At 39.0% G+C, this 27,915-nt stretch overlaps 1 protein-coding gene across 2 annotated transcripts in view; it reads left to right on the plus strand.

The window, feature by feature from the left end:
* SERPINI1 (serpin family I member 1) overlaps nt 1–27,049 on the plus strand; it is a 74,439-nt gene extending 47,390 nt beyond the window's left edge. For both annotated transcript variants that reach the window (XM_043874323.1, XM_043874322.1), the window contains exons 4-9: nt 1,236–1,430; nt 3,252–3,456; nt 10,101–10,198; nt 24,866–24,952; nt 26,402–26,491; nt 26,721–27,049. In XM_043874323.1, coding sequence (XP_043730258.1) covers nt 1,236–1,430; nt 3,252–3,456; nt 10,101–10,198; nt 24,866–24,952; nt 26,402–26,491; nt 26,721–26,797 — 752 coding nt within the window. In that variant the 3' untranslated portion in view covers nt 26,798–27,049. The remainder of the gene's footprint in view (nt 1–1,235; nt 1,431–3,251; nt 3,457–10,100; nt 10,199–24,865; nt 24,953–26,401; nt 26,492–26,720) is intronic.
* The last annotated feature ends 866 nt before the right edge of the window (nt 27,050–27,915 follow it).

Genomic DNA, 27,915 nt, shown 5'->3' on the forward strand with positions numbered 1-27,915 from the left:
ACCATTTTATTTTCCGATTTTACCAACAAAATAATTGAAATTGGAATTAAAAAAAAAAATAAGACCAAACTGAAAGTAGATTACTTTGGCTGTTCATTAAATTAATTAACCCATGTTGTCAAGACTCCAAAATTAATATTAGTCTTAATACATTTAATGCTGGAACAACCACAACAAAAGACCCTGATCACATACTCTTTGTCCCTTAATCCCCAAAATGCTGACTTAAAAAAAAAAAAAGTGCTGACTAATAAAATGAGAGAGTGCCAAGCGAATGTTAGTTCTGTGTTTTCTAACTATGAGATTAAAATGTAACATAAAAGAAACACAATTGTGTTTTAACATTCAAAGACTAAGTTAAGAATAATAATTCACCTGCATCAGACTGAATTATTGAAAGCTGTTTAATTCCAAACTCCCCTTAAACAATTTCAGCCATCACCAAAGTCCCAATGTCTTTCACAGTAGATTTAGATAGGAACATTTAAATGATGGGAAATAAGATATCATGAGTTAAACTGGCTTTTACACATCTGTTGTCACTTACTCAGAAGCAGTTGTTATATTTGGTAAAAAGATATCCAAGGTACATGAAGAAAACGTTTGAATTGGATGACATTTAAATTACATACATTGTACAAGAGTAAACTCAGAAATGTTTGTTGAATGCTTACTCTGTGTTGGGGGGCTTTCCAGGTAGTTCAGTGGTAAAGAATCTGCCTGCCAATGCAGGAGACTGGGTTCTATCCATGGGTTGGGAAGATCCCCCAGAAAAGGGAATGGCAACCCACTCCAGTATTTTTGCCTGAAAAATTCTGTGGACAGAGGAGCATGGCAGGCTATAGTCCACGGTGTCACAGAGTCAGACACGACTGAGCTACTGAGCACATACATGCTCTTTGTTGAGTTTTACATTTATCATTGCAACTAGGAAGTAGGGAAGCCTGAGATTCTGTTGTATGTGGTTCTGTAGTTTGTGCAAACGTCAGAGTACTACTGGTGTTATTTTAGGTGGTGTGGGTGTTTTAGATGCCTTTCGTGTGTAAGTGTGTGTATATGTGTGTGTGTGTAACATTTTTTCCTTTGAAAGTTAGGTACTTTTAATTTTTATTGTAAATATTACAATGGTATAAAGTTCTTAATCACTCTGTCAGATGATAGTTTGACAGTCTTTTGATATTCTTTCATCTTTTGATTTAATATGAATTTTCATCCATTTGTCTTTTCCTGAATAGGTCTGTTGAAAGATTTGGTATCCCCAAGGGATTTTGATGCTGTCACTCATCTGGCCCTCATCAATGCTGTCTATTTCAAGGGGAGCTGGAAGTCACAATTCAGACCTGAAAATACCAGAACTTTTTCCTTCACTAAAGATGATGAAAGTGAAGTCCAAATTCCAATGATGTACCAACAAGGAGAATTTTATTATGGTAAGACATTTTGGCTTTTTATCTCTCTTCTTACAGTATATCAACAAATTTCTAAGAAAAAACATGAAATATTCATTATTCAGATTTCTTGTCAATCTGATTTGGGCTGCAATTCAATTTTCTTGGCCCCATTTTCAAAGACTTTTGATTAGATCCTGAGTGAATATTATATGTTGTGACAGTTTTCCAATATGTTTAGTTTATAAAGTTGATTACACATACAGAGTGGCTTTATTCATGTGAAAATATCTGACCTTGTATAAGAATGTTCTGAGTTCCTCCAGAAAGCCTTTCACTTTGGGGTAGTTTTCAGTGATCCATATGTTCTACCCAGGTCTTGATTTGTACACCCCATCACTTTTTGAACTATAAGCATCCTTTTAAAATTTGGCTTTCAGACTTGTGTATGTATGTGTGTGTGTGCACTCGGTTGCTCAGTCATGTCTGACTCTTTGAGACCCCATGAACTCTAGCCCACAACGCTCCTCTGTTCACGGGATTTCCCATGCCAGGATACTAGAGTGGGTTTCCATTTCCACTCCAGGGGATCTTCCTGACCCAGGGATTGAACCCATGTCTCTCGCATCTGCTGCACTGGCGGGCAAATTCTTTACCACTGTGCCACTTGGGAAGCCCATAAGTATGCATGGTCAGGCATAATTATTCATAGTTTCACTTACTGAGAATCTATAATTTGTGATACAAGTCAGCATCTTTGACATTATTTTCAGGGATAGTTTGTTGGACTTTTCAGAAGTTTAGGGTGCTAATCTTCTCTACATACCATGCTGAACTGTGATAATTTATTGTCTTAGAAATGTAGGTAAGCTAAGTATATGTTAGAACAAATATCTTATTCTATGCAAAGGTACATTATAAAAGTAACAGATTACAATCACAATTAATTAAATTAACAGAATATGAAAGGAAAATATCCATTTATTTGAGAACCAAAATATTTAATGTGATGGCTAAAGGATATCAGTTAAATGAAAATATTCAGAACAAAAACATTACCTTTGTTTTGAAAATGGGACAAATTTTAAACTAGTGGCAGGGCTATTTATTTTAAAGACTATATTATTATTATTAGTGAAAGCCTGGTCAATTTAGCTAAATTCATAGAACACTAAACCAATTAACTAATTATCTAATTTGGAGATTTTAATCACCATAAATGCTCTAGATTTCATGTTGGCTGTGCTACCTTGGCCTCAAAACTTTTAGCTATGGTAATAATAGAGTAGGCTTCCCTGGTGGACGACCCCTGGGTTGGGAAGATCCTCTGGAGAAGTGAATGGCAACCCACTCCAGTGAATGGCAACCCATTCTTGCCTGGAGAATTTTATGGACAGAGGAGCCTGGCGGGCTAGAATCTATGGAGTCAGAAAGAGTTGGACACGACTGAGCAAGAGTACCAGGTATTACATGGTCAGTTTTTCCCTTCTTGGAAATCAGGTGGATACTGGTAAATGGATTCACATCCAACTTGGATCCAGAGCTTTATTTTTCTAATCATGACTTTTCATTTTTTTAATGATATCCTTAAAATATATTCATTTGCAGTATCTCACTTAAAAATAAAATGTAAATCTAGAGAACATGCTTTGACACATGTGAAACAGTTCTGGAGATCCTAAAATTAATTTGGTAGGACTGAGGAATCACTTGAATTTCAGGGCCTACTTTAAAATAGTCTTCTTCTCAGATGCCTGAATTTTTTTATATTCTATACGTTATTTTGGAAGAAAGTTATAACAAATTTAAACATTTTATTCCAGCCTTGATGGGGGCCTTTTACCTCCTTTCTGTCCTCTTTAGGGGAATTTAGTGACGGCTCCAATGAAGCTGGTGGCATCTACCAAGTGCTGGAAATACCATACGAGGGAGATGCAGTAAGTATGATGCTGGTACTGTCCAGACAGGAAGTTCCCCTGGCCACCCTGGAGCCATTGGTTAAGGCACAGCTGATTGAAGAGTGGGCGAACTCTGTGAAGAAGCAAAAGGTGGAAGTGTACCTGCCCAGGTGAGACTCCTATATAACTCCTTCTGATAGCGTATGGGCAGAGGGTACCAGTGAGGGTTCTGACTCAGAGGAGCCCTTGTCACTGCTTTTGAATTTTGTCTTCTGTTGCTCTTCTCTTCCTCCTTTTCCTTCTCCTCCTCCTTCTTCATCTTTTTAAAAAGTATTCTTTCACACTCATTCAGTTCTGCCCAGAGACACAGGCTGACTCATTGATTCATTCAGTACTACTTATCAAGACCAAGTTTCAGATATGAGTCAATATCCTTAGCTTAATTTTAGAAGATTTTTCAATAGATTGTCTCTGAATATCATTTGCATTGACAGTCTTCTGGTAGTTCATTAATATTTGAAGTGGATAATAGCTGGGGGAAAATAACTTTCTACTTCGTTGGAAGTGCAAGCAAGTCATGTTTTAGGTGTTAAGATGCAATCATAAATAAGCAGGAAGAAAGCTTAAAATTCTCCCTGTGGCTGAAAGAATAAAAGCTATGCAGGGCCTAGATATTCTGACTACCATCCACTTCCTCAGCCCTATCTCTGGCCCCTCACCATATCAAATCCTTTGTAGTAGGTACTGTCTGTGTGCTTGTAGCTATACCTCAGTCATCCTGCCCCTTTATGCCTCTAGGTCTCTATGTACATTTTTGCATTAGCCTAAAATGCCCTCTTGGAGTCTGCCAGGTATTGTTCACTTGGCCTTCAGGTTACAACTCTGGCACCAGTTCTTCTAGAACCAGGTGATGGAGCCGATGACCCTCACTTTGCCTCATGTATGCACCTCCCTGTTATGACAATGCATTTGTGTTACTGTGCCTGTTTGCTAAGTCACTTCAGTCACGTCCAACTCTCTGTGACCCTATGGACTGTAGCCCATCAGGCTCCTCTGTCCATGGGATTGTCCAAGCAGAATACCCGAGTGGGTTGCCATGCCCTCCTCCAGGGGGTCTTCCCAACCCAGGGACTGAACCCACATCTCTTACTGTCTCTTACATTGGCAGGTGGGTTCTTTACCACTAGTGCCACCTGGGAAGTCTCAAATTACCACCCTATAGCAGAAATTAAATTTTTTGTAGGTCTTGCTTTTTTTTCTGTAAATTCTTTTAAAGTCAGTTGTCTCTCCCATCCTAGAAACACAATAAGTGTTTGCAAAAATCAAATCCAACTGAAGATATTATTCTAGCCTGAATACCTTAACACCTAATAGGGGAGCTAAACCAGTAAACACAAACAACAAATTTATAAACATAATGTGTAAATTCTAGGCTAGAAAACAAGACACAGATAAACAGCCAATAAGCATACACATGTGTATATGTGGAGTACAGTTCCAATATTCATTCTATATTAAGAAAATTTTAAAAATATGATTAATATGAATACTGAAGGATGATAAATAAAATATTAGTATTAAAGTTGAATTACTAAAGTTCATTGTGCATGCATGCATGCTAAGTCGCTTCAGTCATGTCCAACTCTTTGCAATGCCCACCACCCCATCAGATTCCTCTGTCCATGGGATTCTCCAGGCAAGAATACTAAAACTCATTAACTCATTCATATTTATTCCTTTAATAACATTAGGAATTATCATTTGAAAGTTACATTTTATATAAATACTTATTTTTCCAAAACTTTAGCTGATGTTTGTTTATGTTAATGAAAGATTGTTTGAAACTATATAAATTTTTAGCTAGAACTACATATGCACTTTCGGAGAAGGCAATGGCAACCCACTCCAGTACTCTTGCCTGGAAAATCCCATGGATGGACGAGCCTGGTAGGCTGCAGTACATGGGGTCGCAAAGAGTCGGACACGACTGAGCGACTTCACTTTCACTTTTCACTTTCATGCATTGGAGAAGGAAATGGCAACCCACTCCAGTGTTGTTCTTGCCTGGAGAATCCCAGGGACGGGGGAGCCTGGTGGGCTGCCATCTATGGGGTCGCACAGTCAGACATGACTGAAGTGACTTAGCTTAGCATATATGCGCTTTATTTTAAAGTTGTATATTCATAATATATAGCCATGTATTTCTTAGTCTACATATGAAAGTTAAGGTAATCATAACCCCAATTTTTTTTTTCTGGCTAAGGTACTTAACTTGTATAACTTCCCATGATAACATATTTATGAAGAAAGATTTCTATTCTCAAGGAGAGATAGCCAATGCATATCTAACAAACAAAACCAAGGGTTTTTATAATAGGTAATCATTTATGTCTGTTATTAGGTACATGAGGGCTTCCCTGATGGCTCATTGGTAAAGAATCTGCCTGCCAGTGCAGAAGACGTGGGTTCATTAACTGGGTTGGGAAGATCCCCTGGAGAAGGAAATGGTAACCCACTCCAGAATTGTTGCCTGGGAAATCCCATAGACAGCGGAACTTGGCAGGCTATGGTCCATGGGGTTGCAAAAGTGTAGGACACAACTGAACAATAACAACAATTTAATATATGAACAAGTTATCTTAACTCTAAAGGAACCATTTACTTTTAAATATTAATCTTTAAATAACTAAATCTGATTTAAACTCTTATCTACTGACCTTTTATCATTAATTTTGTATTTTCCCTTGTATTTTATAAGGAATTCTTTTTGATGATATCAGAAATTCAGTACAGAATTAATGCATCTTTTACTAAATTCTATGAATTAACTGTAGCATTTCCTCAAATGTTTAATTCTATGAGGATGCAAAGTTATTTAGTAGTTTAAAAGAATTCTAAATGAATGCTTAATAAGTATCATATATTGTAATTCAACCGTATTCGCTAGAAAATGTGGCCTCCAGGTCCCGTCCACTGAGAAATTGAATGTGGCAGCAGAAGAAAATTAAATTTTCATTTTCTAAGAGATACTCTTCAATTATGAAATAGTTTAGCTTGCTTGCTTGCTCATATTAATGCCTGCTACTAAACTAGGCACAGTTAATTACCATGTATCCATTTTGCCAGAAGTTCTATGAATTCTCCTTCTGCATGGCTAATGCACAGAGTGGGAGGCTAAATAGCTACATAAGATAAATTGGGTTTCCTTTTTTAAGAGATTGACTGTTTTCAAATGCCAGTGTGTCAGTAATAATCAATGGGAACCATCCACCCCTCCATTTTACAGCTTTAGGACCCAGCAGATGTTCATTGAGGGTAATGATTTATGGGACTTAATTTTAGCAAAGGTAAAATTTTCTAATAGTTGTGTTCCAGCTTTACTCAAGTGTCTGTCTTAAAGGGCTTATGTAGTTTATTTGTTTGTTTGTTTTTTCACATGAAGACATTAAGAATTGAACTTAGTATTTCTGAATTTGCCCACATTCTGGTCCTATCTGACAGGTATTTACTTTCTATTATATCAGATTTTATACAAATTGATTTAAAATGCTTTCCTTAAGAGGCATAGGGTATTTGGGGGTTGGGGGAGTGTAGAAGAGGCAATTACTTCTGTATTGTTATTTTTTTTCCCCCTGAACAATAAATCCTACAGGAATCAGATGCTGAACTGAAATTACATTTTTATCCAAAATACAAGAATCTGTTCAGAAGAGGGTAAGATTTCTATCTCTACATGATATTACCAAATCCAGTGAAATACCACAAGGTTTATACATAGTCATACATACATCTCTAAGATTTAAATGAGATTGCCAAATATTCTTCCAATTTATCCATGTTAGAAAATATAGTTTGGCTACTATATAAAATATATATTATTTATATATGCATAATATATGTAAAATATTTAAAAAGCACTGTGGAATAATGCCTGCCCTAAAGTAAGGATCATGTAATTATTATCTATTATTACTATTGTTTATTTCTAAGTCCTAGTATTTATCTTTTGTTAATCTATCTTTATACATACTTTAAGTAGGATTTTTAAAATCTGATTCTAATGAAATAGCCATCTTCATTGTATGTTTTTACTTTTCTGATTTTAGTGATACAGTTTAGGTATAAAAAGATTTTTCTAACATCAGAATCAAATCTCTACTTGTAATGCAGATGGACTGGCTGTAGTATCTTTCCACTCTGACCTTTGTAGTCTCAGATTTTTCATTTGTGATCAGAGTGCTAGAAATCAAAGGATAAGTAGTTCTCTATTTTGTAATGAGAACCCATCCTGCTACTTTGAAATGCTTGTCTACTAATAAAGCACTTCAATTTCATGCCTTAAAAGAAAACTGGTACATAAGCCATCTGATTTTGTTCTTTAACATGAATGCTTTTATTAGATTTTTCTACAAAGGGTTTGATTGATTCTTACACATATTTTTTTTTTTTACAAATGTCCTTATATGTAATATATATTTGTTCTTTTCTAACACTTGCTTCACATAATCTCCAATGTTTCTGCCCTCCACATACCTCTTTAATTTATTCAGATATAATAGAAAGTTGCAAATACAAGATTACATCAAATGCCTTTACAAAAACAGCCATGCCTTATGGTTTCAAAAAAGCAGTGTTGTGGCTTTTTATTTTTAAAATCAGTGGGTGAAATGTAAAATCTTCCTGTAGCTTGTTTGTCTGTTTTTAAAGAAGCCATTGTTGGAATTATGGTGATTAGTGGTGGGGGGACTTTTCAGTCGGGAAGATCTCAGCTCATATCTTTATTCTGCCACCTACTAGCTGTGTGATTAGTGCAAGTTGCTTAGTTTTGTTGAACTTCAGTTTGTTCTTCTGTGGAACAGAGATAATAATACCTATCTCATAGGACTGTGTGAGATTATCATAGGGATGATTAAATGAGATAGTAAGCATAAAAGAATTTACATAGTGCCTAGGATATGTTGGCACTGGCACTAATGGTAAAAACCTCTCCTGCCAATGCAGGAGATATAAGAGACGTGGGTTTGATCCCTAAGTAGGGAAGATCCCCTGGAGAAGGAAGTGAAAACCCACTCCAGTACTCTTGCCTGGAAAACGCCATAGAGAGACGAGCCTGGTGAGCTACAGTCTATAGGGTCACAAAAAATCAGAAATGACTAAAGCGACTTAGCACTGCACTGCCCTGGGACTTGGTAAATATTCAGTGTAAATGTTACACATAACTGCAATATAGTAAGTATTGTTAACAGTATCTGCCCTTTATTTCATGCCTCCTACATGATAGCACTGCCCTAAGACATTTGGAAACCTTATTTCATCTCCTCAATGATGCTGTGAAGTAAGCATTATTATTGCCATTTTCTGCATCCCAAAATTGAGGCTCAGAATTTAGGGAACTTGCCCAAAATCAATCTCTATAAAATACCATCTTCATCTGAACAGCCTCAGAAGTGTGAAACAAATGAAGCTGGTTTTAAGAAGTAAAAAGGATTCCTTACTGACACCTTCCTTCACGTCCCTATTTTAGGCGGATCAGGATATACATGCTAACTGGATCATATCTCAGCTCTGCCACTTATTAGCTATGATCCAAGGTGGAGCGCCCCTGGTGGCTCAGCGGTAAAGAATCTGCAATGCAGGAGACCTTGGTTTGATCCCTGGATCAGGAAGATGCCCTGGAGAAGGAAATGGCAACCCACACCAGTATTCTTGCCTGGGAAATTCCATGGACAGAGGAGCTGGGTGGTCTACAGTCCATGGGGTCCCAAAGAGTCAGATACAACTTAGTGACTAAACCACCACCATCACCACTTAATCAAGTTATTTCATTTCTCTGCCCCCTCAGTTTCCTCTAATATTAACTGAAGATAATAATACCTACCTCAAAGGGCTGTAGTGATATTTGAATTAATCTGTTTTTATTGATCTGTTTTATACTGTTGGAAAAGTTTCTATTGTATAATAAGCTCCATCTGTGACCAATAAATAAACCAACAAATAAATAAATGACAAAGCACACACAGAAAACAGTTTAAAATTTCACTTAAGTCATTAATATATTCTCCAGTATATTTTCCTACTCACCCCGCTTTTTTATTTTCACAGTCACTGTCTGCTTTTTGTGGTATCAAAGTAAACAATGTTTAACTGCAAGTTAAACTGTTGGATATAGACAACATTTACTACTTAGTTAAATACGTTTGCTATAAATTTACTCATCTGTTGGTTTTCTCCTGATCATTCCTCTTGTTTATAGCAATCATTCTCTGTCATTCTTCTTAAAACCAGAAAATCAGAAATGATGCTAGTATAACGTTTAGTGACTATTACAGACTTAGCTTTTTAAGGACACAACCCATTGCCTAAAAACTTATATTTATGATCTGTTTTGATTATAAGGCAACATATTTTAAAAAGGAAATATTTAGTACTAACCAGCTGTTTTCACTTTTTATAAAAAATTAATAAAAAGCCTTTGCTTTTAAAAACTGTAGTTGTTTATTAATACAGTCATGTTTCGTCCATATTTTTCACTGGAAATATGGGTGATCCAATTCATTGATTTGGAAGAGATTCCATATTAAGACCAACATGGCTTCCTATTTATTAATGAAATACTATTCTGTTATGTTACTCTTTTTAATACTCCCTCTTTTTACAATAATATTCAAATGCTACATGCAGTCAAAATCCAGTTTTAGCATAATTTATCCTCTATAAAATAGACTTTTAAAAAATCAACATATCCAACATTTTATTCTTGCCCCAGGTAACAATATGCTGTAATTAAGTACTTCTTCCCCTCTATGTTCTCCAGGTTCACAGTGGAACAGGAAATTGATTTAAAAGAAGTTTTGAAGGCTCTTGGAGTAACTGAAGTTTTCATCAAAAATGCAAATCTGACAGCCTTGTCTGGTAGGAAATAAACATCAATTAAATAAAAAATATTCCAAAAAGCTTTTTTATAATGATGTTGGTGAAGCCTCTGTTTATTACAGAGTTCTGAGGTTAAATATATTTATCAATTGCCAGATAAATATAGCAAATATATTTAACTTCTATAAGAAAATTATATTTACAGTCATAACATTAAATTTATGTTATTCTGATTCATGTCTTATCTTTGATGGTAGATTATATTCTCCAGAAGACCTGTCTTATACATCTTTGAATTCCCCATAACATCTGGCAAAATGCCTTGTAGATAGATAATCAATAGATGTGTTGATTGAATATCTCAATATATCTGGTTATAATAAATCATATAGGAAAGAAAGAAGGAAGAAAGGATAACTTAGTACCCACTGTGAGAACTAGATGTTTTAAGAACACCTGAGAGATGATGTAAATATTGTCCTGCTGCTGTAACTAAGTCGCTTCAGTCATGTCCAACTCTCTGTGACCCCATAGACGGCAGCCCACCAGGCTCTGCTGTCCCTGGGATTCTCCAGGCAAGAACACTGGAGTGGGTTGCCATTTCCTTCTCCAATGCAGGAAAGTGAAAAGTGAAAGTGAAGTCGCTCAGTCGTGTACGACTCTTCGTGACCCCATGGACTGCAGCCTACCAGGCTCGTCCATCCATGGGATTTTCCAGGCAAGAGTACTAGAGTGGGGTGCCATTGCCTTCTCCGAAATATTGTACTAAGTCGTCAATAAAAAACAGTGGTTTTGAAGAAATAGCTTCAAAATATACTTGGCATACTGGCTGTTGAGTAATTTATTTTAAATATCCCACAGGAACACAACCAGTTAAATTATTTGATTTCCTAATTTGATCAGGATAAAAATATTAACATATTAGTAATAGTAATGTTAAGGTACTTAGAAATGTAAAATTCTTTTGGAAATATTTTAAAGCAGCCAACTCCAAGACACTTGTGAGTATAAGTCTTAGTTAGACAAGATAATTATTTTCCATTATTTCTATAGAACATGGGAAATAATCCTATTTCTGATGAGATAAAGACAGATATATATCAAGAAAAAAGATACTGAATGTATAGGGCTTCTTTACATGCAATTTATTGAATCAAAGTCTCTAACTATAGAGAGAGTAGAGGTGATAAAAAAAAAATTCCTTAGCCTTTCATGTGTTTATAGGAAAGAATTTAGATTTTTCTCTCCTGAAGCAGCAACCTATAGAAAAATGAAGCTGACTAAATAATAGCTTCTCAACCTGGAGTGTGAAGGCTCATGGACTGAATTTAGAGAAGTGGATGCCTCCACCCCTGAAATTGCATTTGGGGTACATGTGTGTATATGTGTGTGTGTGCAAGAGAGAGAGACAGGGCAAAGATAGCAGGTGCAGAGCTTTCAAGAATTTCTCAAGGAGTCTACAATGAAAAAAGGCTTTATCTTCCCAGGTTTTGGCTTGGGAAGATTGTTTTCTAACCAGCATTCAGCTTCTAGCAATGAGATGATACTGATGTATTCGATACCACAACTTCTACCCGTGATTTAGACAACTTACATCCCAAAACACTTATGGAATTTTTCTACATGTCTACTATATAAATGTTCCTGTCCTCATGAGAGAAGTGAATGTTCCCTGAGGAAAGGTCCTCATGTCTCACATCCAGGTTCCTAGGGCTCTGAACTTTTGAGTAGGGTTGTCAAGAAGATAGGACTGGTGGAGATTCAGAAGGTAATGGGTACATTGTACTTGAGTCAGAAATATATTCATGGTTTGAACATAGGATAATTTAAAGTTCTTACACTTCTTTCCTTAGGAATTCAGAGAATCTGTCTGCTATACTGGCCAAATTCCAACCGGATAATTATATTTTGCTTTCTTACCATGGCTGTATTTTCAGTTTGATTAGAGATTCCTCACTGTCTCACCCAAACATCTAGGCAGTTATTTCACACACACAGAATATTTGCTGCTTTTCAGTCCTGAGGGAGTATCACTGTAGTAGCAAATCAATTATTGTGATCAGTGTGGCTTAAATTTTTTCACATATCTGGAAGGTTTATAAGGTAATATTTAATTGCCTTTACTGTCAGAGACAGTAGAGCATAAATTTACATATTAGTGCAAGTTTGAAATCACACTAGTCTCTTTCAGAGTTCATATAGTCTATAGTGGAAAGTCTCTGCTCTTTGAACAGAACTCTATCAGCATTGAATTTGTCTCGGCATCCTGCTCACAGAGGCATTCCCAGTACCTGACCCAGGGCTGACACATAGTTGGTACACAACAGACATCTGCTAGGGCTTCCCCGGTGCACTGCAGGAAATGTAGGAGATGCGAGTTCAATCCCTGGATTGGGACGATCCCCTGGAGGAGGGCATAGCAACCCACTCCAATATTCCTGCCTGAAGAATCCCATGGACAGAGGACCCTGGTGGGCTGCAGTGCATAGGGTCACAAATAGTTGGACACAACTGAATCGATTGGGCATGCACGAACATCTGCTAGAGGATAAAACAAGAGAGAGAAGGGAGGATAGGTTTATCTGGGGCCACCTTGTCTGTTATATTTCTTGGATCATTTAACTCCTTAAAATATCAGTAAGAAATCCAGGATTGGCCTCAAACACTACCCAATTCAGATTTTCAGAATAACTGATCTAAGGTTAACTTCTCAAGCTTTCAGTGAGAATTCCTTGATTCTTAAATTTCTAGTTTTGCCAGAGTCTTGGAAATCCTGGCATACCAGCCACCCCAATGAATACATTCTTCATTCTCTTTCTCTTTCCCTCTCTCTCTCACAAATATACACATTACCTTATAAATCATTCATTCAGAAACCTTCTAGTGATGCAACTATAAAACTTGCCTCTCCATTCCTCTAAATTCAATAGCATTTATTCCCTGCATCATTTTGGGGGCACCATATGCTCTGTCTTATGTGGTTGGTGTCCTTTTCACACATATCCTTCTTTTCCCCAAATAACATGAAAACCTTGCTGATTACAATGTTTATGACGCTTAGTAATCCTCACAAGTACCCAGGAAAATTTATAAACATGTATTTGGTTATTACTTTCTGCTTTAATGAGAATTTCATGGTGTTTAAGTTATACAAATCGATTATATTCAGTGCCACGTCTACTCCTTTCACTTAACAACTCTTAGTAAGCAGAGAGGGTGAGCAAAGGACTAGGTCATAAAAATGAAGAAATGATTACGATGGTATACCTGCTCTGAAGAAACACGCAGACTTGTGAGGAGAGAGACATAAGCAGCTGGATTTCATAAAAGGAAGAGTGAGAAAAATGTTTTATTGTAGAGTGGTTCCTTTTTTAAAAATGATTTTATTTATTTATTTAATTTTGTCTGAGCTGGGTCTTTATTGCTGCTTGCGGGCTTTTCTCTAGCTGCAGGGAGCAGGGGCTGGTCTCTGGTGGTAGTGCACGGGCTTCTCACTGCAGTGTCTTCTCTTGTTGCAGACCATGGGCTCTAGGGTGCACAGGCTTCAGTAGTTGTAGTTCCCGGGCTCTGGAGCACAGGCTCAACGGCTGTGGCTCATGGGCTTAGCTACTCCATGGCATGGGGGGTCTTCCAGGATCAGGGATCGAACTCCTGTCTCCTGCACTGGCAGGGGGATGCTTAACCACTGAGCCACCAGGGAAGCCCCAGGCTGTAGCTTTTAAGGTATGCAAGTCCATGCAGCCCTGCGGGCCCACAATTACAAACACTGCTGATCTGCAGACCAGATCTCAATGTGTCCCTGGGAGAGAGTTTGCAAAAATCAGGGCTTCAGGGGAGTGAATAATTTCTTTCTGGGGAGGTACCAGCAAGTTGTGGCGAGGCCCAGGGAGAGCTGAAGGAGGGTGTCTTCCTGCCTACATTCCCTGCGAGCGCCTCTGTAGCCTGTACATGGAAACACACCTGCAGCCTGTCCCTCAGGGTGAAGCTCCAGGACAAGGCAGTGAGCCTTTTTCACAGGCAGAAGGGGATGGTTTTAATTTACTGTCTATGCAGTACCCTGGGGGTAGGAGCCTCACAGAACTGTCTCTCTGATTGTTACAATTTGGGGGCGGGGGCCCAGAAATGCAAACCCCTCTGACCATGAGGGCCAGGCAATTAAGGGGCATCCCTGCAGGGACTGTGCTCACTCCCCAGCTTTAGTGATGCAGGTGAAGATCACTGGGGGAAGGGCACACCCCTGCCTTTAGAAAGACTGGGGATGGGGCACACCCGAGACTTCAGCAAGGCTGTGCCTGTGCAAGCCAGGCACAGGGAGAAAGCAAATGCAGCACTCATCCATGCCACTCTCCAACTGCTGCCTTTGTGCTGAATCCTGGAACAAGCGAGACCGTGTCATTTAAAAGGAGTGTCTCAAGTCTCCCCAGCCCCTGGGTCCTCTGGACGTAAGTCCCTTAGGTTTCCAAAGGCAGATATTTGGGAATCTCATCTCTGCAGTGCAGGTTCCTAGGGTTGGGTGAGTAGCTCTGGACCGGAAATCCCTCCCTACCAGGGTGTGTGATTTTTGGTGAGACTGACCCTCTGCCCCTCGTACCTGGCTCATGAGGCCCTTTGACTCATTGTGGCCCCTCCCATTGGTCAGCTGCTTATTAATTCTTTTCTAGCAGTCATTGTTCCATACATAGCAGTAGGTTTGGTGTCTGTGAAAGGAGAGTTCAGGATTTTGCTCCATCACCATCTTAGACCACCTCCTCATAAGTATGTATTTAAGCTTTTAAATGAGCAGAATATTATGAATATCTTAGAAAATGATAGCAGAGGTTGCCTCAAGGATAGAGGCCATTAGGTGAGAGAGGGCTTTTCACTTCATAGGCCACTGTATTTGGTTTGGAAATTTACCTTGTGTATGTATGATTTCTTTAATACTCTTTGGTAAAGAATCCCCCTGCTAAAGTAGGAGAGGTAAGAGACACAGGTTTAATTCCTGCATCAGGAAGATCCCTTAGAGAAGGAAATGGCAACTCACTCCAGTATTCTTGCCCGGAAAATTCCATGGACAAAGGAGCCTGGAAGGCTGCAGTCTTTGGGGCCCAAAGAATCAGACATGACTGGGTACACACGCACACATATAAAAACTAAAAAAATCTTTTTAAAGTAACATTATTAGCAGAATTTATAAATTTGAAAGCACCCAGAAACAATTCAGTAGTGTTGGGATGCTGTTACATTTTTAAATCGTGTAATGAAAATTTTATCTTCTTCAAAAATAGTAAATGTGATTTAGCAGTGAACAACAGCAACAACAAAATACCCTGCTTCACATTCTCTTGCTTCTGGAAAAACTGAGTGACTCAAGAGTCCTTTGCTAAGACCCCTTGAATCCACTCTTTCATTTTCTGTTCCATGGCATCTACTTTCATTTTAGACTCTCATTACTGCTGCCCTAGACTATTTCAATAGCCTCCTAAACAGTTTCCAATCTCTCTTCCATCTAATCTGTCTTATCTACCACTGCCAAGATTAATCGCCTTAAAACTGCTCTCAAATCATTCCAGTTCCTGTTCAAAGCCTCCCTTCCGTCCGCCGTGCAATATCCACCTCTCATCAGGACGTTCAGACCTCAGCTCCCTCCAGCCTCAGCTCCATCTGATTCCCTACACACAGCTTGTGCTCCAGCCAAACTGAACACTCGCTCGGCACCCCACATCCCCCCAGCACCCCATCTTTATGAAATCTCTCCCACCCGAATTATCTTTTGAACTGAGCCTCAGGTCAGATATCCCTAACTTTATTAAGTCACCATGATTATACCAACCAGAAGCTACCAGTCCTTAACTACTACAATATTCTATCATTTTTCTTATGTCACATATCATGTCTAATCTCCTAAAATCATTTATGTATTAGGTATCCCCTGCCAGAATTTAAGCTCCCCCAAATTGATCCTTATGTGTGTTTAAGAAGCACCCAGCACTGTTGCTTTCTGCTTTGTACTCTCTGGATGAAAGAACAAATAAGATGAGACGTTCTGTATCTGTTGTGTTTATTTTTTCACCTCAGTTTGATGTCCATTACTTTTGACGCTAAATTCCATTAACATAAAACATAGTAAAGACTCATATAATAAACATGGAAGCTAGAGAGTGCTGAGAATCATTTTCTTCTCAGGCTTTATTTAAAATGCTCATCTAGTTGCAGTGAGGATCCGGTTATAGAGTAGGGCTATTTTTGTAATGGAAATGAATGTCAGCATTTGGATTAATAGATAATCCTCTTGGAAGGTGTAAGGGGAAAGAGAAAGAGAATACTAAATCCTTCAGCACAAAGTATGAGCTTTAATAAAGGAGCCAATAAAATAAAGGAATTAAGAAGACACAGCAAAAGCCATATTCAGGTCAGACTCAAGTGCGGGGATTTGTGCTGGACTGACTCTTACATCTTGCCCTGTTTGTTCTTTCTTCTGCCTGTAAGTCAGAGAGCTGTCTTTCTCTTCCAGCTATGGTTCCAACTGAAACCATAATTCCATTTCTCCCCCTACTTTTTTGCCTGGACTGTTGCAACAGCTGACAAAGTTGATCTTCTTGCCCCCAGCTAATTGCTCATCCAATTCAGGCTTTACAGCTGCTGCCACAGATATCTGCTAAAATCAGAGCAGCCGTGTCCTTTTCCTTCTGAACGAACCCCAGGCTCTCTAGCATCATGATCCAAGCTCTTAATATCGAGCACATCCTCTGCCACTCCCCTGCTCCTATAGCCGGGGCTTCAAGTGGACCTTCCGGTCATCCCTACTGCTTCTCTCACCTTGCAAATATAATTCCTGACTTGGAATGCCCGTGTCCCCTTCTCTAACTTTCACTCTTCTACTTATTCTTCAAGAACCAGTTCAAATGTCACCATCCCTAAGCAGCTTCCTGGACATCATTCCCTTCCTAGATGGTTTTTCTCTCTGTCATCTGAACTCTGATAGTGCAAAGTGCTATCAAAGATCTACTTTTCTTTAGAATGTTTGTCACTAAGCTAGGAGCTCCTCAGAAGCCCAGAATGTGTCATAGACATCTTTCTGTCCTCAGAGCCCAACACAATGTGGGAAGCGGGATAGATGCTGGGTGGGAGCGTGCCCTTAGGAGATGATCCTGAGCCCTGCCTTGCTCCAAGTTGGGGGCTTCTCTCGAGGCTCTGGCCCTCCTCACTCCCCTTGTTCCAGTCTCACAGCCTTTTCTGGGTCCTTGAACACACCTGGCTTGTATCTGTATCTACACTAGCCCTTCTCCCATTTTACCGGAAACTCTGCCTTCAGGTCTGCCCGGCGCTGACTCCTCTGTATTCTTTAGGTCTCAGCTCAAATTAATCTCCCCAGACAAACCTTTCTTAACATCTGATATCAAGTATTTCCTTTTACCTGCCTTAGTCACAGCTAACCCATCACTTTATCTTATTTCTTATACTTAATATACCCTGAAACTGTGGTCTTTCATTGATTCGCTTTTTAAAAAATCATCCTGGTTATTTAATGTCTGAACTTGCCAGGTGACTCAATGGTTAAAAAAAAAAAGTTGAGGTGAAAGTGTAAAGAATCTGCCTGCTAATGCAGGTGATGCAGGAGATGTGAGTTCAGTCCCTGGGTCAGGAAAATCCCCTGGAGTAGGAAATGGCCACCCACTCGAGTATTCTTTCCTGGGAAATCCCATGGACAGAGGAGCCTGGCAGGGTCGCATGGGGTCGCAAACAGTTGGACACAGCTGAGTGACTGAGCACGCATTCATTTAAGGTCTGCTTTCCCTCCCAGGAAGGAACTATTTAGTGCAACATAGTGTACCCAGTTCATCAACAATATCAGGCACACAGGAGGTGCTCAGTACATGACTAAGTGAATGAGTGAATACATAAATGAATATTTGCTGGTCTATCACAAAATCTATGTGGAAAAACAAACAAGCAAACACTATTCCCACCTTGAAGGAGCTCAGATTCTTAAAACCTTTCTAAAGGTCATGGGTGGGGCTGAAGCTCAAAATATTTTAGCAGCTAAAGTACAGAGACAGAGATGTTTTTGGTATCCCAGGGTTCTGTTATGGAACTCCGTTCATTTTGTTATTTTAAGCCTGTCCTTGGTGACGCAGCCATCTATTTAAATTGGCTGTTTAAGAACAGTGCCACGAAGAAAGCAGTGGCATCCTCCCGTACGAAGGCCAGCCTGCCAGCGTTATGTCCATCACAGACACTCAGAGCCTCTGGTGCCCTGAACAATACCTCATGCAAGCCAGGTACTCGACAAATATTTGCTCAGTAGCTGAATGAATACCTTAGTATTTTTGCTCTGCTTTTTTTGGAAGAGTTTGTATTATCTCCCAGCTCTTCTCTGGGGGATCTAGGGTTTGCTGGCCCTGTTCCCATCTCATCCATTGTGAAAAGCCTTGCACCATGCTGCCCGGAGGAAAGTAGGGCCAGTTATTTGGCAGCAATGTCTGCAATGACTAGAAGACTGCTTGGGAACAGTGTGTGGATTTCTTTTTTTTTTTTTTTTGTATTTCTGTTTCCCAATGGTTTCTTTATTTCCATTTTTAGAGAATAGTTATCTTTTCTCTAAGCAATAAGGTAAACTCATCAGTGTGAATCTCTTTAACTCCCCTCCCATACCTGAGTGCATGTACCTAGTGGCTGGCAGTGTGCCTGAAATTGGGGATTGAGACAGGAGGTGAATAGCACAGGAAGGTGCAGGCCTTCAGGGAGTAACTGTCTGGCCTAGCTGGAAAGATGGTCTTGATTGACACATAATTACATGAGGATGAGCAATATAGGAGGGCAAACACAGAAGCTGTGATCTTGCCTGTATTCCTGCATGATCTTATCTCCTTCTCTGATGTGGTGGCAGCATACTCTTTCTTAAACCATTTACAGCTTATATTTTATTTCAGTGTAACTGCTTGAAGTTTGTCCCAAAAGAAAAAGGTTCCATTTTCTTTTGTCCCCTCGGTATTCATGATGTGATTTCTCACTTTTTACATATTCTCTCCTACTTGTTCATCCAAAGAGGTGGCATTTCTCTTAAGGTTAAGTGTCCCGAGATCTTGTTTACAACTTCAGAAACCTGCTGTCTCTGGTGGGGTTGGGACATTGGTTTCAATCTTTATTTGCTGTCTTTGAAATATATATGGTAACATTGGTTATTGAGTCACATTCCCTCTGCTCTTCCACTCAGATTTTCTAAGTTTTCTAGTGTGTGTGAGGTCTTTGTATTCTTTCTGTCTCTCTGGGACTGTTTTCCATCTACTCTGGATTACTGTCATATGTTTTATTTATTATAAGAATAAACTCTGTAGCCATAATTGTGAACAGAATTGTGGTCATGGGGCCTGTAGAGTGACAATACCCACAGTCTGACTATTAATATATGAAATAATTAACCCCTTTCATTTGGGCTTTCGTGGTGGCTCAAACAGTAAAAAGTCAGCCTGCAATGCAGGACACCCGGGTTTGATCCCAGGATTGGGAAGATCCCCTGGAGAAGGGAATGGTTGCCCACTCCAGGATTCTTGCCTGGAGAATCCCCATGGACAGAGGAGCCTGGCGGGACACAGTCCCTGGGGTCACAAAGAATTGGCCACGACTGAGCAGCTAACACTTTCTCTTTCTTTCATTCAACAATTACTAAATGTTGGACTGTGGGCTTCTCTAGGCTTCTCCCAGTGGTAGAGGAGCCGGGCGGGCTACACAGTCCATGGGGTTGCAAAAGAATCAGACACGATTTAATGACTAAAGAGCAATAACAAAATGTTGGATTAAATACTGGTAAATTACACATTACCAGGAAGCTCCCTCTACTTAGCTTAGTTCACCCCTTAGGCTCACTAGATGCTAGAAGCCAGGGCCACTAAGAGGAAGGACACAGTCCTTGCCTGAAGGAGGTGGAAATCCACTGGAAGAGAGAGAACAGTACAAATATGATATATTATGAAGGCTTAAGTAGAATTAGATCCTGGGTTCAGTGGGAAAGAGTGGTTAGTTCTACTTTAATGGGGGATAGGAGAAGGCAGTGGCAACCCACTCCAGTACTCTTGCCTGGAAAATCCCATGGACGGAGGAGCCTGGCGGGCTGCAGTCTATGGGGTGGCTAAGAGTCGGACACGACTGAGAAACTTCACTTTCACTTTTCACTTTCATGCATTGTAGAAGGAAATGGCAACCCACTCCATTGTTCTTGCCTGGAGAATCCCAGGGATGGGGGAGCCTGGTGGGCTGCCGTCTATGGGGTCGCACAGAGTTGGACACGACTGAAGTGAGTTAGCAACAGCAGCAGCAGGAATCAGTGGAGAGCAGAAAAGTCCTGGTAGGGTTGGGAAAAAAGTGAAACTGTTAGTTGTTCAGTTGTGTCTGACTCTTTGTGACCCTATAGACTGTAGCCCACCTGTCAGGCTCCTCTGCCCATGGAATTTTCCAGGCAAGAATACTGGAGTGGGTGGCCATTCCCTTCTCCAGGGGATCTTCCTGGCCCAAGGATCAAACCTGGGTCTTCTGCACTGCAGGCAAATTCTTTACTTCTGAGCACCAGGGAAGCCCAGGTAGGGGTGGAAGCTGAGCTGAAGGGTTGGAAGCTGAAGATTAGTGTCTGACTGTGCAAGGGTTTAGGGAGTTTCCAGGGAAACAAAGACACAGAAGTGATAAAGTGTGGTCTGCTCAAGCCACTGTAGTTCAAAAAATCTGGAACACAGTGTGTAGAGTGAAGAATGCTAAATGAAAGAGGCAGAGTCAGCCTCACGGTGGCCTTCATACTGCATCCTGAGCAGGCATGTAGGTGTGTGGTATACTGGAGGGGAGCTGGGAGGGCGGGCTAGCAGGTTAGAGGATAAGGGTTGAAGTAGGGGAGTAGCAAAAATTGGTTTGTGGTTGATGGTCATCCCAGAGGAAGCCTGTGATGTGAACTGGAGGGAGAGCAGTTTTAACTGCTGACATCCTCAGAAACTCATTTAAAAAAGGATTTGTATATGCTTCTAGGTTTAATTTTCTGATTTTAAAGAACTTTGCCTCCATGTTAATAAGTGAGTTTTGTCTACGAATTTCTGTTTTTAGACAGTCCCAACCTAGACAGTATATTAAAAAGCAGAGACATTACTTTGTCAACAAAGGTCCGCCTAGTCAAGGCCATGGTTTTTCCAGTAGTCATGTATGGATGTGAGAGTTGGACTATAAAGAAAGCAGAGCACCAAAGAATTGATGCTTTTGAACTGTGGTGTTGGAGAAGACTCTTGAGAGTCCCTTGGACTGCAAGGAGATCCAACCAGTCCATCCTAAAGGAGATCAGTCCTGGGTGTTCATTGGAAGGACTGATGATGAAGCTGAGACTCCAATCCTTTGGCTACCTCATGCAAAGAGCTGACTCATTTGAAAAGACCCTGATGCTGGGAAAGATTGAGGGCAGGAGGAGAAAGGGTGACAGAGGATGAGATGATTGGATGGCATCACCAACTCAATGGACATGGGTTTGGGTGGACGCCAGCAGCTGGTGATAGACAGGGAGGCCTGGTGTGCTGCAGTTCATGGGGTAGCAAAGAGTCAGACACAACTGAGCGACTGAACTGAACTGAACTTGTTTAATTTTAATAGCAAGGTTAAGACTACCCAGAGATGGCTTAGATTGCTTTTATTCTCTTTCTAGAGTCTGGAATAGTTTTATCTCAGAAAACTCTATCTATTCCTAGAAGGTTTGGTTAAAGTTCCCTAGAAAACCATCTAAGCTTGGAGTCTTTAATTTTGAGGGCTGGGGAAGATTCTGTCTACTGATTCAGCTACTTTAATGCTTACTGGACTATTCAGACTTTCTATATTTTTCCTTGATTCAACTTTCTAATTTATGTATGTTTGTAAATTTGTCCATTTGATGGCAAATCTTTTATTTCAAAGTTATCCACATAAAGGAGCACAAGAAATTTTGAGGGGAGGTGGAAATATTCTTTATCTTATTTGTGGAAGTGGGGTCATAGATATACACATCTATCAGAATTTACCAAATTGTGTATTATAAACAGATACAGTGCATAGTAAATAATTTATACCCCTCAAAGTTGATTAAGCTTCCCAGGTGATGCTAGTGGTAAAGAACCCGCCTGCCAATGCAGGAGATGTAAGAGATGCAAGTTTAATCCCTGGGTCAGGAAGATCGCTTGGAGAAAGGAATGGCAACCTACTACAGTATTCTTGCCTGAAGAATCCCATGGATGGAGGAGCCTGGTAGGCTACAGTTCATAGAGTTGCAAAGTCAGATGTGACTGAAGCGACTTAGCACACACACAAAGTTAACATTTATCTGCAGAAAATTATGCACAGTATTCTTTGTGATTTTTAAAAATTCTCTTCTGTGGACACTCCTTACCTAGGTGCTGCTACTTTCACGCTCAGGGCCATTGATGTGTGGCCCTGCCTTAACTGGCAGACTGATAAAAATGGACAGCAGAATCTGAAAATACTACAGCACCATTTAAATACTAAATAGTTAATATGTTTTACTTTCTTGGAGTTCAGTGTTTTGCCAACTAAATTGTTTTTTACTAGTTACTTAATGCAATTGATATTTTTCTTTTCATTTGCTAAAAAAGACTAGTTGTCTGGATTTGAGAGAGCTAGTTATACTTGTTTAATGTAAAACTTTATTCCTTCTAGTTTTCTTCTAGTTATCAAATGCATTCTAGAAGAAAATATCATAATATGTGAGATGGACTATTTCATAATGCAGGGCTTATATCTTATTGCTAAATATGAGCTGAAGAAGGAATAGATCTATGAAAAGTATAATCAGAGATGCCACCAGTTCATCTTGAGGCTTATTCAGAACAAGCAGGAGCTTTCCAAGAGGTGTACCAAAAATGTTGTCAAACATCATTTTCTAACCGTAGCAGATAATTATGTGTTTTTGAAAGTAGTACTAAGCAGTTTAATGGAAAATCAATTCTGCTTTTACTGAGTGGTGCTCAGCATCAGCAACAAAGCTAATTATCTTAAATTTGAAGTAGACCTCCTGGGACGGAAAAAAAAAGGTACAAACTTGAGTAATCCTTTCTCTTGCTTCCTTGTGCTATTTTTTCTTTTTTCTGTATTTGAGGTACCTCCTGGTTGTTTTGTTTTAATCTTGAAGAGAAGTTGGAAGCCCAAGACTGAATGCTGTTGTATTGTATCATTTGCTAGGGCTCGCATAACAATGCACTGCAGACTGAGTGGCTTAAATAACAGACATTTATTTCATCATAGTTGTGGAGGCTGAAAGTCCAAGATTAAGGTGTCTTCAGGGTTGGTTTCTCATGAGACCTCTCTCTTTGAGTTATAGATGGCCATCTTCTATGTCTTCACATGTTGTATTAGTCAGGGTTCTCCAGATAAAACAGATCCAACAGGATGAATGGATACACACACACACACACACACACACACACAGATGGCTATGTGCATTTCTGTCTATATAGACATTTACACAGAGAGAGAGAGAGAGATTGGGATTGATTTTAAGGAGGGCTTGCACAATTGTGCAGGAAACGTGGGTTCGACCCCTGGGTTGGGAAGATCCCCTGGAGAAGGAAATGACAACCCACTCTAGTATTCTTGCCTGGGAAATCCCATGGACAGAGGAGCCTAATGGGCTAGAGTCCATGGGGTCACAAAGAATAAGACACAACTTAACAATTAAACAACAACAACAGTTTTCAAATACAGTCCTATTATGAAATCTTGGGGGTTAGAGCTTCAGTATATGTATTTTAGAAAACAAATTCAAGCTGCTGCTGCTAAGTCACTTCAGTCGTGTCCGACTCTATGCAACCCCATAGATGGCAGCCCACCGGGCTCCCCCATCCCTGGGATTCTCTAGGCAAGAACACTGGAGTGGGTTGCCATTTCCTTCTGCAATGCATGAAAGTGACTGAAAGTGAAGTCACTCAGTTGTGTCCGACTCTCAGCAACCCCATGGACTGCAGCCCACCAGGCTCCTCCGTCCATGAGATTTTCCAGGCAAGAGTACTGGAGTGGGGTGCCATTGCCTTCTCCTAAATTCAAGCTACAACAGCCATTAACTTAAAAGTAAGCATAACTAGAAAGACAATTCAAAGGGAAAAACAGTCCTCCTAATATTAAAAGTGTTATTTAGCCTGACTTTAAGATAAAGCATGTTTTTGAAACCTGAGATAAACCAATTAACTGGAATGGGAAATAACTTTTTAATATATTCATATTTCTACAATCTAGAAGTCAAGTTTGTTTTCCTTTGCCAAGGATATTTGTATCATCACAGTAATTAGAGATTAGATTTTTAAAAAACTTCTTATTTTGATTATATGTGGATTTCTACCCATTTTCATTTTATGTTTTTAAGTTTCAAGTTAGAGAGAAACAGGTAGGGAGTTTTTCTTGAGTTATGAACTAATTTGAAATTGTTATTAAAAGCAGAGCCACGTTTTGCTTTTCCTGGCAATATAAAAAATAAACGATGGGAAAATTACCAATAAAATGGAGGAGAAAATTAGCAAGAGAATATAATACAAAAGACAAAACAGAAAATACATCTTCAACAGTTCTCTCAAATCATAAAAGTAATCTTACATTATCTCTTATGTTTTATATCAGTACCTTATATCACTTATGTTTTTCAGATCTGTTTAACTAAAGGGTAAAGTGCTTCCCTATCTCTGATACCAAAAAATGCTCCTATTATCTCTCTTTTTTTTGCAGATAACAAAGAGATTTTCCTTTCCAAAGCAATTCACAAGTGCTTCATAGAGGTCAATGAAGAAGGCTCAGAAGCTGCTGCTGCCTCAGGTGCCAAATTATGGTTTTCCCAAATCTCAGCTTTTCTAGATCTGTATTCTTAAAGCAGTCTTGGGTAGGGGAATGGGAGTCATTTTTAGAACCAAGTCATAAAACTGATGCTGCCCTCACTTAGAAGTCAAGCTAATGATGAACCTCCTAGGATTTTCCAAATAGGATATGAAACATGCATTCATTTCAGTGCCCCATACAGAGTAACTCCCATCTCTAATGAGAGGCAGAAGGAGATTGTCAGCTCTGCAGAATAGATTTTCCTGCTGTGCTGTCCATTTAAATATTTAAAATATTTCCCTGCTGCCCGGTTAAACTTTTTTTTTCTATTTAATTATTTGTGGGAGTTAGTTCTTAATTTTGTCAGTGAAGAGCATTGATTTTTTAAAAGCCCATGCACAAACAAGCATACATGATAGCATGCAATACAAAATTTTAAGTTAATAATAAAATAATAATTTTAAATGAAAATTTTAAAAAATTTACCTAAATCATCCATCCAAAAAAAAAAAAAACCAACAACAGTAACAGTAAATGTCCTTAATTAATTATTTTGAACATTCTGATCTCCTTAGTTAAGTGAGAAGGATTTTTCTTTTCTCATTTATTTGTTTGGTTTTGTTTCAATATCGTGTTCAACAGCCGTCACCAAATTTTAGAAGGATTTTTCCCTTCTCTAGTAAAATGTAACACATCATGTTTGTACACATTATGTTTAACCTCTGCATATATTTACCCATTAAAAGGATCTTATCAGTTAAAATGGTGTTTGGGGGGAGGAAATAGAAACAGTAGTCTCAGGCATTGAGAAAGCTTCAAATCTTACATCATTTAATCTTGGCCTTTTCCTGACAACGCATCTCCCTGCAGCGAGTATAAAATGATTATCCCACAGTAAAGATCTCAGGGGAATTCAGTTTCCCAGCTGTAGGAAGCATCATTGAATCTCTCCCTGCTGTATTTTCTCTTTAATCACTGCTGTCCTGGCTGCTTGCGAGAAGCCTGGTGACTTGCTATGTAAAATCCCCATTTCAGATAAAAGAAATGATGATTTGATAATATAAAGAAACTGGGGGAGGGGAAAGCTGGGGACGGTATTTGTTTGTTTGTTTGTTTTTCCCACTTTCCTTGACTTAAGTCATTTTATTAAAGCCATAAGTATCTGTCTGAGGCCGAGAATAAAAATTTGTAATAGGCAGAATAAATTATCCTCTATTTTCGGTGGGTGATGGGAGGAAGTGTGTACATGTGTGTGTACGTATTTGTTTTTCTTTAAGATGAAATAGAGATGTTAGCTCATTTACAATTTTTCTCTCTTTAAGCCTTTAAGAGAGAAGCCTTGCTTCGTAAAAATCATTACCTTTGTGCTGAACATAGATGGTTTGGAGAAATTGCTCATTAGTCCCTGCATATCCACAGACATGTAATTACTTTCTCACTGTGCTACAGGAATGATTGCAATTAGCAGGATGGCTGTGCTGTATCCTCAAGTTATTGTCGACCATCCATTTTTCTTTCTTATCAGGAACAGGAGAACAGGTAAGTCTGTTATGAGAACAGAACTTTATTTATGGCCAAAAAGAAATCATTTGTTAATTGAAAACATACTTCTGCATTTTTATCAGATAATTTCTAATGTTCAGATGATTTTTTAAGTGACAGTAATTTATTCACATTCTTATCTTTAGAACATTGCTAATCGTAAGCAAGAAGGAAAATAAATAGCTTTTGTTCAACTCCTTTTTTGTTCACTCCCTACCCAATGCAGGTACAATCCTATTCATGGGACGAGTCATGCACCCTGAAACCATGAACACCAGTGGACATGATTTTGAGGAACTTTAAATCATTTTATTTGAGTAACAAAGAAAATAGTAACTAAGCACATTATGTTTGCAACTGGTATATATTTGAGACTTGTGTTTTACAATATATCTTAAAATAATATTTAAAATAGTTCCTGATAAAAATAATGTATGTAAATTATAAGCCAACTTGTCAAGGAATGTTATCAGTATTATCAAGGTAATGGTCCTGTCATTTCATTGTGTTTGTTGTGCTAGTATTTAAAATAAAAATACACAGTGAACATGTCAACAGCTCTGTTTTTCATTTTAGAAGTATTATTTAGATACCTGTAGGTAGAATTTGGCAACAGTGGTACTTCTGGGCATCTTAAGCCCTTCATAATTGTGCAGAAACAAAGCACCAAAGTAAATTAGTGTTATTCACTTATACCTAACAAGCAACAACTAGTGAGGTATTTTTGTGGACAGCTACTCCACAAAAACTCCGATTGCTGTTTTTCTGAAGACAGTGTATAGTTTAAAATAAAACCTGCAAACTGAGCATCTTTTATGTGGCTCCATGAAAAAAACTTGTTAGGAAAAAATTGGGGCTATGCCAACCCATAGCTTATACCTATAGCTTATTGACTGTGTCTTTAAAGATCCACTTGGCTTCATAAGGGTGATATAGATTACAAGCCTGGTATATCACCATGTTTTACTGCTGCAAGTAAAATCTGACCTACAGCTTAGTTCCCCCAAGTCCCCAAATAAGCCAGATGAGCAAATTAAGAATAAAAATATGCCCTCTGGTATGTCACTGGAGAATAAACTAGAAAAACTCTGCTGGTACAGATACTGGAAACTAGCAGGTCACAGGCCGAAAGCTGCTCACAGGGATGTTCTTGTTTGTTCTGTGCAAGAGGTTTTCCTTTTTTGAACTTAAAAGATCTGTAACTGGACTATCACATTCCTTGTTTTTCCCATTGGTTCCTGATGGTTCTGGAATACACTTGTGTTTGAGACCTCTTGAGAGATACGTCCTTTGCATAATGTTTTGCTTTTATTTTCTAGTACAAATGTTGCCAATTCAGTGGGGACAGTATCAATTTTTTTAAGTTCTCTAGTAAATTATTTTGTTATCCTGTGGCTGAAACAACTTTGTTGTGGGGTGGG

This window comes from Cervus elaphus, chromosome 19 (genome assembly GCF_910594005.1).
Source record: "Cervus elaphus chromosome 19, mCerEla1.1, whole genome shotgun sequence".
Taxonomy (NCBI): domain Eukaryota; kingdom Metazoa; phylum Chordata; class Mammalia; order Artiodactyla; family Cervidae; genus Cervus; species Cervus elaphus.